The 12,906-nt window shown below is 39.4% G+C and overlaps 1 protein-coding gene across 10 annotated transcripts in view; it reads right to left on the bottom strand.

Annotated features, from left to right (window-relative positions):
- Positions 1-12,906, bottom strand: part of hfm1 (helicase for meiosis 1) — a 43,377-nt gene that overhangs the window by 8,076 nt on the left and 22,395 nt on the right. For 6 of the 10 annotated variants that reach the window (XM_088085234.1, XM_088085236.1, XM_088085239.1 and 3 more), the window contains exons 2-23: positions 11,334-11,457; positions 11,128-11,243; positions 10,468-10,780; positions 9,553-9,890; positions 9,050-9,091; positions 8,859-8,929; positions 8,589-8,721; positions 7,508-7,659; positions 7,294-7,371; positions 6,320-6,475; positions 5,529-5,729; positions 5,285-5,373; positions 5,120-5,163; positions 4,887-4,988; positions 3,754-3,899; positions 3,383-3,477; positions 3,141-3,274; positions 2,980-3,027; positions 1,701-1,781; positions 1,484-1,575; positions 270-376; positions 101-148 (exon numbers count right to left, since the gene is read on the bottom strand). In XM_088085234.1, the coding sequence (XP_087941360.1) occupies positions 101-148; positions 270-376; positions 1,484-1,575; positions 1,701-1,781; positions 2,980-3,027; positions 3,141-3,274; positions 3,383-3,477; positions 3,754-3,899; positions 4,887-4,988; positions 5,120-5,163; positions 5,285-5,373; positions 5,529-5,729; positions 6,320-6,475; positions 7,294-7,371; positions 7,508-7,659; positions 8,589-8,721; positions 8,859-8,929; positions 9,050-9,091; positions 9,553-9,890; positions 10,468-10,780; positions 11,128-11,243; positions 11,334-11,404 (2,657 nt within the window). In that variant the 5' untranslated portion in view covers positions 11,405-11,457. Of the gene's footprint in view, positions 1-100; positions 149-269; positions 377-1,483; positions 1,576-1,700; positions 1,782-2,979; positions 3,028-3,140; positions 3,275-3,382; positions 3,478-3,753; positions 3,900-4,886; positions 4,989-5,119; positions 5,164-5,284; positions 5,374-5,528; positions 5,730-6,319; positions 6,476-7,293; positions 7,372-7,507; positions 7,660-8,588; positions 8,722-8,858; positions 9,024-9,049; positions 9,092-9,552; positions 9,891-10,467; positions 10,781-11,127; positions 11,244-11,333; positions 11,462-12,541; positions 12,617-12,906 lie in introns of those variants that run through there. The other 4 variants (XM_088085232.1, XM_088085231.1, XM_088085237.1 and 1 more) reach the window with 4 other exon arrangements.

Below are 12,906 nucleotides of genomic sequence, written 5' to 3'. Positions count from 1 at the left end.
AGAAATCCATAACACACATTCTGTGATAAAATTCATAATACACAGTTCCTTTTTTTGCAATTCTGCTTTTCCACAGAGAAAATACAAACAGTAAACCTACCAGTTTACTTTCATCTCACTGGTTCTGATCTTTCCATCAATGGGAAACCTGGAAAAATTACAGAAACATCTTATTTATATCGGATTGTGTCTACATCCACCATTATGCATTTGAAAGCAGGAAGTATGATACAGTATATGCAATTGTCAGTCCTATAAATGTGTCTGACCTGATGGTGATCCTGTTCTTGTCCCTGTTGAAGGTGTTCAGGTGTCTCTTCTCATTCATCCTCAACTGAATGTCACTGAACTCTTTGCTCTTCGACACCAACTCAATCTGTACATATATAGTCACTTTTGATCTCAGTTGAAGTTGAAGACATATTTTTTTACTGTGATAATTAAAAACACTTTCTTTTGCAGCAAACAGCCTAACAACACAAAGTGTCCTATCTTGCACCTGACACAAAGTGGCGAACAATACAGCTTAAATCACGACTTACGGATTGATGTAACTGTCATTTTCATGGCCAGTGCTGTGAAAGTACTTAAGGGAATTGATCCCATCTGTGCCCTCAGTAGCTTTGTTGCTGTATTGCTGTTGTGAGGCAGCAGGAAGCGATTATGCTGCTGACCAACAAAAACCTGGTATAGAGTCAGAATGGTGCAGTATTTTCCTACTTTTTAAAGAGCACATTATTCAGATAGTAGGATGCGCCTACATAAAGGGGCTCACAGTGTGTGCACGTTGTTTTTTATACACACAGATGTGGGCAGAAAGGGCTGCTGTTGGCTGAAATAATACATCATTAATGAAGAAAATATTAATCACATTCTCTAAAATGTAAACATGGCAGAGAGCAGAGCAGGGCAGAGCTGCAGAGCTGCTGTCCAACTCTCCACTATGACAGACGCTGTGCACATTTACACACAAGGAGCAGCATAACATCACTGATATTTCAGAAGCCAAAAGTTTAGTTCTGTCTCATCCGTCAAATTTATAGCTACATTTTTTTTGTTTTGCTGTTAAATGACCCACAATATTTGCTGCTGTGACATTTCTGCTTTTACAGCATTACTCCCAGCAGACAACCACTCGCTTCTGCAATGAGGCGAATTTTCCATGTAATTAGCAATATGCCAGGTAATTTTAAAGAGAATGGCAGATGACACTCTGATTGTTTGAGTTTATGTTACACCCAGAACACACCTATTATTATTTCATTGACTAAAATAACTCCTTTGTCCCTTCCACCTTACTTTGGCCCCAGATTATGCGCCATTTAACTAGTAAAACTGGAGTTGCTATAAAGACACGCTCTAAATGCACTTGAATAATGAACTTTAAACCATGTGCTGTAGATTGTTTCAAAAGGTCCCTTTATGTCACCATATCTGCATTTCAATCAAATACTTTGTCATGCAGTTTTATCAGGAAACCTACCAGGTCAAACAGGTTCTCAGTGCCAGCCACTTTGCTGAACTGTTTCATGGTGTCAAAGGCAACACAGTACCTAGCCATCAACCTGCCGCCCTCTGCGGGTGACAAAAACAAACTTTAAGGCTCAGGTGACAAAAGAAGTTTTTGGATAAAGGTGCAGATGTCATCAAACAAGCACACTGAACATTTTGCTAGCCATTTAAATTAATTTCCTCTCTACCTGTTGGTTTGATGTTGATGTCCTCATCCATGTCGATCAGACCAATGGAGGACAGAGAGTTGAGGTTCTTCAGACACAGTTCTGTGAGAGAGGAAGCAGCAATCACCTTGAACTACAAGAGTGTAAGTAATGTGCAAAAGGGTACCTAACAGCATAGCTTAGATTTCAAATTGCTTCAGTTAATTATTTTAATATACTAGATGGTTTGTTCAGATTTATTAAGCGGGGTTGTCAATAGTCAGTGTATTACCTACAGTAGATGTCGTCAGCATCTCTGAAGCTAAGCAATATACTTTATGGTTGGGTGCAGCAGCAAAATGTATTTTAGCCCCTTAAAAAGAGCTCACATAAAAGAAACAATATCAGTTTAAGTGTCTGCCCTCAGACAGCCCTTTCTTGCAGGAAACTGATGCTGTTACATGACTCTCTTCACCGCTGTCAAACTCCTTTGACAAAAATAGTCATTTTACCTGCACAACATGGGAGCTGCTGGTCTACAGCTTCTTTGATCAGTTAGTTTCTTTAGGATGTTGTGTGACTTTGGTGGTTTAAAGAGTTAGTTTGGATTCACAAAAGTCACACAATAACACAAGCAAACAATCCAGTCAAGGTAGAGGTAGACCAGCAGCTCCCGTGTTCTGCAATGTCTGGTAGATTTCAGAAGTGCACAGATGGATATAAAGGCTTCAGTTCCCCATCAGAATGGGTGAAAAGCGGTGAAAATATTCTCAGTATAGTGTCAACATAAACTGATGCCGATTTTTAGGTGGGCTTTTTTATGTGGCTAAAATACATTTTGTTGCTGCCCCGTCCACAGTACAATGCTCAGCTTCTGCGTCTGTACTGCTGCCTTGTTTTCAAAACTGGGGGCATGCAGAGTGTAGGACTCAGTAATATAAAGATATTATATTGTGGAATAAATGGTATTTTTTTTCCTGATTTTAAAGGTTGCTTTACAAAAAAATAGATACTTTCCCTAACTTGTCAGACAGTTCTACTTAAGTTTTTAAGAAAAGTAAAAGTAATGTTCGATCCTGTCTCCCAGCTCTGGCATTAATTAAATGCTTTTGAGGAGATATACTTTATATTGCGCATCAAAATATAGACTAAAAATATTGCAATATAATTTCCACCCCATTTCCCCCAGCCCTTGTGGACTGACATCAATGACTATGGATAAATACCTCATACAGCCCCACTTCCCCTTAATTGAGTATTTCCCTAATTGCAACACACTTATTTAGTGACTTCAAAAGGTATAAAAACAGTTGTGGCCCACCTTGCAGTTTTGCCTCAATTCCATATCTGTCTAAGTCAGCAGAGAAACCTGAAATTGGAGTTGAGGCACACTACACTGAGTCATTTAACACACAGTCATGACAAAGAGTCTGAGCACTGATACAGATCATGCTCTGTGTGTTTGTGTTTTTGAGCTCTAACCGTAGTATGTGGGGTTCTTGAGGGCTCTGATGTAGAGCAGGGTGGAGCGTATCCAGTCCAGAGCCATGTTGACATCACTGATGGTTTGGAGAACAATCTCAGCATTCAGGTGCTCCATCAGGTGACTGTGTAAGCTGGAGAAGGGAAGTATACAGTTACCTTATGTACTACTGTACAATGTCTCTCCTGTGAGAGAGCAAGAGTCAGAGGAAAACAGAGAGACAGTAACCGAGCTGTAATACCTGCTTTCAATAATTTCCACCCCATTCATGAGCGTCATGTACTTGTCTTTGGTTTGGATCTTGGTCATGATCACTGCAGTCGCTGACGTGTCAAACTAGAGTAAGAAGAAACAAAAGTTGGTATTTAATTTGTGCATCATACTACAACTAACTCTTTCTATCTTTCTTACTCCATTTCATGTATTCAAACAAATGTTTTTGCTATAACAGCTTCCAAGTTAATGGTACACTTTCAAACATCAATGTAGAGAAATGTTATACAGTGCCAGCGAAAACATGCATAAATCTGTTCCTTCCTTTGTGATGTTGCACCAAGAGAGGTACAGCAAGAAAAATAATCATAAAGTGTTTCACTGCAATTCTGCAATTACTTGTGGTCTCCCAGCTCGGCCTATCATCTGCAGCAAGTCTGCCTCGCTGTACTCCTCACAGGAGCCTGACACATACTGCATGGTAGATTTGATTACCACCAGATGAGCTGGCAGGTTCACCCCCATGGCCAGAGTCCTGGTGGTAACTATGATATTAAGAAAACAGACCACAGGCAAACAATTACTGTCCATGAAATACAGTAAAAGCCTATTTTGAAACTGTACTAGTGATGGGCAAAAATGGACAAGCAAATCTTTTTAAATGACTCTTCTTAGTGTCCAGTACCAGGTCAAGTGTCTGAGTGTTCAAGAATCCCTAATGTGTGGTTACATAGTGCAGAAACAGAACTGAATGTACCTGCGAGGACTGGTTAATACAGACTTGAGATCTCCACCAGCTAAGGCCAGTTGTGCATTCACGTGCTCCTCTGGTGGTTGTGCATATGACCTGGTGTTTTTATGAACTTTAAGCTGATGTGGAAGATGTGGAAACAGCAATGATGTAACAAAGATGTGTTGAATTTGTGAATATGAAAATGCCATTTTTGGTCTTGATTGTGTAGTTATTCAGAAAGATAAAGGTTTCACAGTCGGATTTGTTACTTATTTATACTAAGAATTATACAATTGGTGCATATCATACAAAGGAGAATAAAAAGAGCATAGTGGAATAGGTCATCAAATGGCGTTGGAGGATGAGATAAAGCAAGACTGAGAAGAACCAGAGGTTACCTAACAGTCACTGGATTATTTACACCATATTACCGCACGTGTAGTATATATTATTGATATCATGATATCAATATTTCATTTTAATTATCACGGTTATTCTCAGTGCCGTTGTATCGCGACACAACTATTAGAAAAATACTGTATATAACTATTTGCATACAAACACATTAATATAGGTCAAATAATGTCACAAGGACTGCCATTTGACTTTCAGGCATTTACAGGTGATTCAACATGATACAGGTGAAATGACTCAGTTGTTGCAACCTGCACTGCTCGTTTTTCCTGTTTATGTCTGTGGTGTTACAAAGAAAATGAAAACACAGGATCCTGTTGCACAATTATGTAGTCACTTTTCCATTTACAGCACTGGATAAAACTCTGATAGTAAAAAGTCTCACAGAGGACAGGCAGGTCTCCAACAGTGAAGGCCTCTTCTATCAGCTTCCTATCAGACATGTCAACTCCTGCATGGTGGTAACCGACTCCTAACATCACCAGCTCTGGACCAAAAGAATAACACCAAATAATTTTATACCGTTTACAATTCAAGTCGCAATCATATGAGCATATACCTCCTTACTGGGTCTGTATCTGGTGGGTCTTGACATTTAGGCTTCAAAAGGGGACTCACCTCTTAGTTTTGAATCCAGAATAGAGTTTGCATATTTCATCAACCTAAAAAGATTACAAAGAAACAAAAAGTCAAGAAAAATCAAGCTTTCAATGAAATTAACTAAACTGAACATACAGTTTTTCAAAAAACTGTTGCATATTTGAGAATGTGTAATAGATGCACCTTTGCTTGTGCTCAATGCTCATGATAAACCGAGCATCCTTGGCCAAAACTGCAGCTGACTGCTGGACTCCTTTCCTTGTAGAGCAAAACTACAGAATTTCATTATTATTATTAGACGAAGAAATCTCACTATCCTCATAAACTATTACTGTACATCTTGTTTATTGACATGATAAAATTAAGGAGGAACACAAACACAAAGTCAGAAAAAAAAAACAAAGTTTGATCCAATTTTCCCACCCACCACTAGTGCAGGCTTATGGTCAGAGTACGTTTGTATGATGTTGGCCATCTTGTAGTTGAGCGACAGGTCAAATTTGAACTGTGTTTGGTTCGGGTTGCAAGGGAATCCCAGCACCACCTTCCTCAGCTTCACTGGACGGTGGCTCTCATCCATGTCAAGATATGTGGCTGGACCGCTCTCATTAGACAGCCAGTCTGCTATCTAAAAACACAGCAGACAAAACAATCCTATTACTCATTAACACGAGAGACACATTACAGGGCAGTGAGTCAGTGAAGTGCCTTTTTTAATTTATAAGCTATTTTTATACTTTTTTTCTTAATTAAAAATGAATCATGCAGGATTTTACTTAAAAAAAATTCTAGACTCATACAAAAGTAATCCTTCTTAATCATGAGCCACTAGAAGTGTGTGGCTGTGTATTTATCTGCAGAGACTCTGCATGCTGCCTGGATTTTCTTATTTTCTTCTTATTTTGCTGTGATAGGAACATTCCTGGGTACAGCACTCAGGTCAGGACTTTACAGAAAAAGGTAGCGGCCAGGTGCCAGACTGCAGCACACATCCAAGAGGAAGCGACAAATATCACTGACACAGTGCAGAAAAAAGGAAATACAGCGAGGCAAAACGCCAGTCTAGAGTTGGCTTTCACTTTCACTGGCAATTCTGTTTCTAAACAGCTACCAATAATGCCTGCACAGCATTTTTATTACAAAATAACTCCCATTACCTGATTTATCTCTGAATGTATCATTCTGAAAGATCACTGACTTTCTCTCTCAGCCACTTACGTCAGAAATGTTGGGTATGGTGGCTGAGACAGCCACAAACCTCATAGAGAGGCCCGTGTCAGGATTCTGTGCCGTTCTGTAGGCATGTACGGCCTTCATCCTGCTCACCACAACCTCCAACGTGGCACCACGGGTCGCATCCTTCACCACATGGACCTGGAGGAACAAAATGTGCAACTGTCACCTTACAGTTGGTTTTAGAAACATCTTAGGCTACACCAATATTACCAGTATAATAGAGAATAATAGAAAAGAATGGAATTAGATGCCAGTGGTGGCTGGGTAGGATTGTTTAAGATTTGTTTGAGCTTACCATTTCCAATAACTCCTGAATGTTGTGAAGTCCCAAAGTCAAAATTATTGGGAAAAAAAGTAATAATTTTCAACATTCACAACATTTTTACCTAATGAAATACTCAGTATAAATCCATATTTTTGGCATTTAGCCTTTAAACAACATTTTCACTGCAGTAAAACATAGTTTGCTCTCCTGCTAGCTGACGCACACAAAGGGAGGCAAGGCACCTGTATTAACTGGACGGTATCTTTGCTGATGAAACTGACATGTTATATTCATTTTAAAAAGTTGATTTATTTTTTTTTAAAAATGGCTTACTTATTTGATCCAATTAATTTGCAAATGAAGGATTTTTCCTTTTTTTTAGTTTAATAATGTCATTAAATATGACGACAGGCAGCCGTACTTTTATCTCTAATGAAAAGGTGGATCTCGGTCTGGAAGAACCAGATAAACCAGTTATATGCACTCTCATAACACATAGGCCAAGAAAAACATGTACTATAAATTTTTAATGGCTGACCTCAAGTGAAATAAAGTGCTGAGGGCAGAGGCTAATGATGTGCAATCATGCATTCTGGATAAAATAAAATACACTGTAGACAATACATCTTTTTTATGAGATTATGAGACACTACAAATGCTGTAAAATGGGCCTGTGAACAAAATATCTGACCTCATCAATGAGGAAGAGCCTGACAAGCTGCAACAGACAGTTGTTCTTCCATTTTCTTGTCATGCTGTCCCACTTTTCCTGTAAAAAAGTTAAATACAACATTACGTATTCGAGTGAAACTTCAAACTGCAAATTCACTTTTGATTCTTATCTTTCGTCTCCCTTCATTTTTAGCTGCATTTGTTTAATTGAGATGCAGCATTGTGTCACACACAGGCGTGGTCAGGATGATGTGGGAGTCCTGAATCTCAAAGAAGTCATCAATCTCTGTGTCACCCGTCAGCTCCTTACAGCTCAGCCCCAGAGGACCAAACTTTTTCTTCCAGCTCTCAAAGCACTGACTGCAGAGAGCTTTGATGGGGGCCACTGGCAAGAACAAACAGTGAATCTTTTTACAAGACAGTTCATTGTACCAGAGAAACACCCTAAATCTATAACTGAATGAAAAATCAAAACACAAGGCAAAGGTACACAAGGCAAGTAAGAAGAAAAATGTTCAAAGATCCGGTCCAGTCAGGCGTACTACTTTGAACCATTATTGCTCTTCACTGACTTTGTTTAAGCTGTATTTCATTGGTTATAGGATTTCTTCCTCCTGCACGAATTTTGATACAGCACAAGCTTTGTTCACATTGACAAAGTGTATTTACTAAAGTAATGCCAGATCTGAATTTTATGTTTTCAATGAGTGTATGTTCATTTTTTAAGTCTTGAAGGGACAGTCCACCCCAAAATCAAAAATGCATATTTTTCCGCTGATGTTATAGCTCAAGTGAGGAGGACTCAATTAACACATCTGACACTGTCACGGTTTGAGTCTCTCATGCATGATTACATGCAACTGATAGTTGGTGGGTGTAGTTCAGTAGAAAGGAAATAGTTCCTGGAATAAACTGCTTACAACAAGGTCTGTGGATTATTGTGAATAACAGAGTCATGATTTCTGTAAAGAGTCATTGCTGTTGAGTTTTTCCAAATATCATTTTTCTTTATTTTTAGTTCTAGTTCTAGTTCCATCATGTCAGAGGGAAGGCAGAAATCTCTGGATTGATAAATAGCACTACAAATATGAGGAAATGTATGTAGTTTTGATTTTAAGAACTGTCTTTTTAAAAGTTTAGAAAATATAACATCTTTGGGAGTTCTTCTGGGTAGGAATAATCTCCTCTGATATTGAGACTGGAAAGTACAACTTTATAGATTAAATGCAATATATTTTGTGAAATAATTACTATAGAGCAAATCTACACAAACTGGAGCTTTATTTGTGTATTTATATTTAATATTATGCTCACTGTAGACAGCTTTGACATCTCTCCACGGCTCTGAGGTTTCCATTAACAGACGAATGATGGCCAGCTCAAACAGCACTGTTTTACCAGATCCAGTGGGAGCACATGCCACATAGTTTTTACCTGTGTAAAGAACCTGTGAACAATCCCAAACATAAATGCACTCTCGGAGAGACAGTCACATGTCACATCCAACAGATATAACAAAAAAAATGCTCATGTTATCCATTATCTTCAGCATTCTGTTTATAAAGGCTTTCAAAGAGTGCTTACATCATCCAGTGCTTTGGACTGAACGTAGTTAAAAAAGGGGAAGTCGCTGAAGACGGATCTGAACTTTGCTGCTGTGTTAGCGTGGTTCAGGAAATCTAACTGCATTACTTGTGTTATTGCATTCCAGGCATTCTAGCACAGCTCAAATACTGTCAAATTGTGCTGACTTGCACAACAACAAAAAAGGATACGTATCTCAGAAACTGGTCGCAAAACTCCAGACCCAGAGGACCCTAAAAAGTGCACAATGAAAACACAACATAGGCTCATTCTCAGTCTCACTAATTCCACTCACTCCACCTTGATGTTATGATTATGTATGAACTGTTTCACATTTTGTAAGGTATAAAATGAAGGGATTATGTTGTAGTTACTGTAAACAAACTACAGAAATGACCGTAATCTCTATGTGGTTACAAAGGTCTCTTCCGTTACTGTCTGCTGCTTTGACTGTTTTACAATCCACCACCTAGTGACCAGCATGTTGCATTACAATGCAATGGTCAATGAGGGGAGCTCACCTCATTTCACCTCATCACACCCAAACACAAAGTGGCAGCTGCTGCCATGGCGAGACATGGGCATGCTCATTAGCTGCACCACGTTACAGAGGCTATTGGAGTGTTATTTGGTAAACCAGTCATATCTTATGGGAACAGTGCCTGTCTGTGATTGTGTCAGTGCAGTGCAGCACCTTGTATGCGAAGCGGCTGAGGCGTCATGGGCGGAACGAAGGCTCTCTTTGTGCCCTTATCCTGCATCTCAGCATGTGCCGCCTGCTGCGGGGATTGGCCACTTGCTGCAGATGAGCCCAGAGGAGGGGATGGGAGGGGGGGCTTGGGGGAAAAAGGAGGAGCTGCCTGGCTAACTGTCGCCCGTGGCGGCTGAAGAGGAGGAGGCACTGTCGCCATGGAAACCGGACTGAGAAAAGTTTGAGGTCTGGATGCTGTCTGGCTGCTGCTGTCGCTGCTTCTGAGGTCATCTGTGTTTGACGTGTCACCTCCGCTGTTCAACACCTGAACCTTGAACAAGCTGTTGTGGGAGGGAGGGGAGGATACAGAGGGAATAAAGAATTGATAGAAGAGGAAAGTAGAATAAAAGAGGGAACAAACTATTGTAAGACCCAATCTGTGGGGGATGGTTTGACATCTTTTAAGTTCCTCTGAACTGCCCAGTAGTCCTTTTCAAGATATACTGCAGTTTCATCTTAACTAAGCAGCATTTCATGGATTCCAACAATTTGAGGGATTAAAGGGTGATTCAGAACTACATTATATTTTTGGACAGCAAAAAAAACATTGCTGTATATATATATAGAGAGAGAACTGAATAACATTAATCCTGCTATTTTAAGCATTTTTTAAAAATGATATTCTACATCCGCCTCCAAGGAGAGAAATCCATGTTGACCTGCTTTTTACGGCCTGCAGTCCAACATATCAATCTCTGTCAGTTTAACACTTTGAAATCAGAAACCTGTTAATGCCCCCCGGTGAAGATTTCTTCTCATCTTTCAAAATATGTACCAGAGGCAGACTGTCTGAACACACACACTCGTTAATTCACAATCAAGCAAGTGTCATCTTTCTGACAAATAGCCAGCACTTGCCTTCTCCGTAGAGGTGGGCTTTTGCTGTCGTCCAGAGACAAACACCTCCTGCTGATGGCCGCATGACCAGAGGCCTGCAGGGTTTCATCTCCAGCTCTGCCACTCTGGCCAGCACCATAAAAGTAATCCCCGAACCCTTCAACTCCCCAAAGGCCATCACATTCACTAGTGCTGCTGCGGCCACCCTGAGTTTCCTCAAGCTCTATCTTGTCATTGTTGTAATTGTAAGGACTGTCGATTTTTGATGGTAAAACCTGAAGGCCAGCTGATCCTTTTAAAGAAGGCAGGAACGTCTTGCGTCTCTGAGAAAAACCTGTATTATTGAGGAGTAGAGGAAAGTTTTATCAAACAAAGTTGTTTGTAGCTGTAATTTTGAGTGTGACTCCGTATGACTTAAGCTGGACCATTTTGCTTGTTGATTTAAAATTCACAGCAAGAAATTTACCATTCCAGTTAGTGTTTATGAGAATATATCATAAGACCCACATCCCCGTTTGTTTATGCAAGCCAAGGAAAATTGGGAAAGCTTTCAAGCCTATTCAAGCTATCGTGTCAGTGAGTCACACAGTTAAATTTAGTAGAGCTTCAAAAGGCCAGATACTGAGCAGTTTACTCAAGTCAAGTGAAAAGGAATTCACCCTAATCCAGAGCACAACATACTGTATAGTGTAGAGAGAGACTCGGCCTCCTTCTGCATATCCTGAGTGGCTGGAACCTGAGAAAAAGATGGAGGCACTTCCAGTTGCCATGGGCTGACCTCCTGATGCAGTGGCTTTCTGTCAATTACAATCCAGAGAAAAACCCATAAATTCAGCTTTGAGAGGGAGAAGAGAGAGGAATGATATGGGCCACGTCTTTGTACTCACACTTTTTGGACAATGGGTCTCTCAAAAAAGAGATTGTCCAGGGACAAGGTGCAGTCATCTGAGTCCAACATCTCATCAGATTTTTGGTGCTCAATCAAACACTATGGATCTTGTCTGGGGTCATCTGGCTTAAAAAAGAAAAACAGATCAGAGATATGTAGGATGCAAAAACTAAATAATAAATGTATATAAAGCTATGTATTTACATTATAACATCTGTGGCTTAAATATACTAAAAGCTGGGGTCTTTAGGGTTTTTCAGGCTAAGGACCCCTCAGCTGAAAGACAGATGGAGCAGGGACCCCTATTAAAATAATAACTATTGATAGATGTATATATTTGTACTTCTTTTATTTGACAAGGATTCATGAGTAACAGTAAGCCAATTATTATTTGTTTTTGTTTTATAAATAGGCCAATTTATCTTTGTCAATTTCATGTTGAATTTGTGTTAATGCACATTTTTATGCAGATTTTAATTTGGGGCATATCGTTATTGTTATCTTTTTTCTTTCAAAAATTATTAAACAATAATTTGGTGCCCCCTCACACACACACCCCCCGTGCAGTAACTCTGCAAGACCCCTGTTGAAGACCGGTGATTTAGAGGTTAAATGAGAGTAAAATGCTATTGTTGCTGCAAGTTTGGGGTTTTATATTTTGAAAAAAAATGTTTTGATCTGTGACAACATGGTTTACCATGTTTTTATTTTTCTCTTGTGACAAATCTAGCCTCCAGTTAGTAAAGTTACATTTCAGTCAAGTTGTGTATGTACTCAAAGCACCTGAAAATCATAACTACATTACATTTTTGGACACAAAAAAACTGTAAATGTGGCTTTCATAGCAGTTAGCAGTATTCATGCTGATGTATAGTTAGCTTTAGCTTTTAACCACTTATAGATACAACAGAATTGAATGCTCTATAAGTAGTCCACCTGCAAAACAAAGATGTATGAAACTGTATTAGTGATGTGGGCAAGCATCTCACAATAAAATGCTAAAATATATGATTACATTTTTGGGCTGAAACAGTTGAGGAAACTGGGTTTAGCTAGCTTAAACTAAAGAGTTAGCTAGTATACATCTAGCTAGCAACATTCAACATTTTAACTCACGGCTATCAGATGGCTGCATAGTTGCCTATTATAGCTTCAACAATGATTTGGGCCATGTTATCTTTCTCTAATTTATGCCTGTGTACTCACCTGTGATAATGAATACACTCACTCCAGGAATATTAAAACTGGCTATCAAGCACAAGCTTAACCCTTGACCCCACTAGCCTTTGATATTTTAATTTACGCCTCATTAGCATGATCGCGCGAGACTACGCCACTCACTGGCCACAACGGAAAATGTTGTAAAATTTAAAAATAATGTTTGTAGATAAATGCTCTTATCAAATTTTGAGTAGGCCATATATTTATTGAGGAATAAATTTAATTCTCTATTGAGTCTGTGCTCAAACACTGTGTTTTTTGTTTAAAATTCAGGAGGCTGTGAGTAACTGAACCGGTTAATCACCGGCTACGACAGCAACAAAGACCCGTGAGAAGACAACCATGGGGGG

Source organism: Plectropomus leopardus, chromosome 12 (genome assembly GCF_026936395.1).
Source record: "Plectropomus leopardus strain MGB_pleo_1.0 chromosome 12, ASM2693639v1, whole genome shotgun sequence".
NCBI lineage: Eukaryota > Metazoa > Chordata > Actinopteri > Perciformes > Serranidae > Plectropomus > Plectropomus leopardus.
The sequence above is the reverse complement of the archived record's forward strand: the minus strand, read 5'-3'. Positions and strand labels throughout refer to the sequence as shown.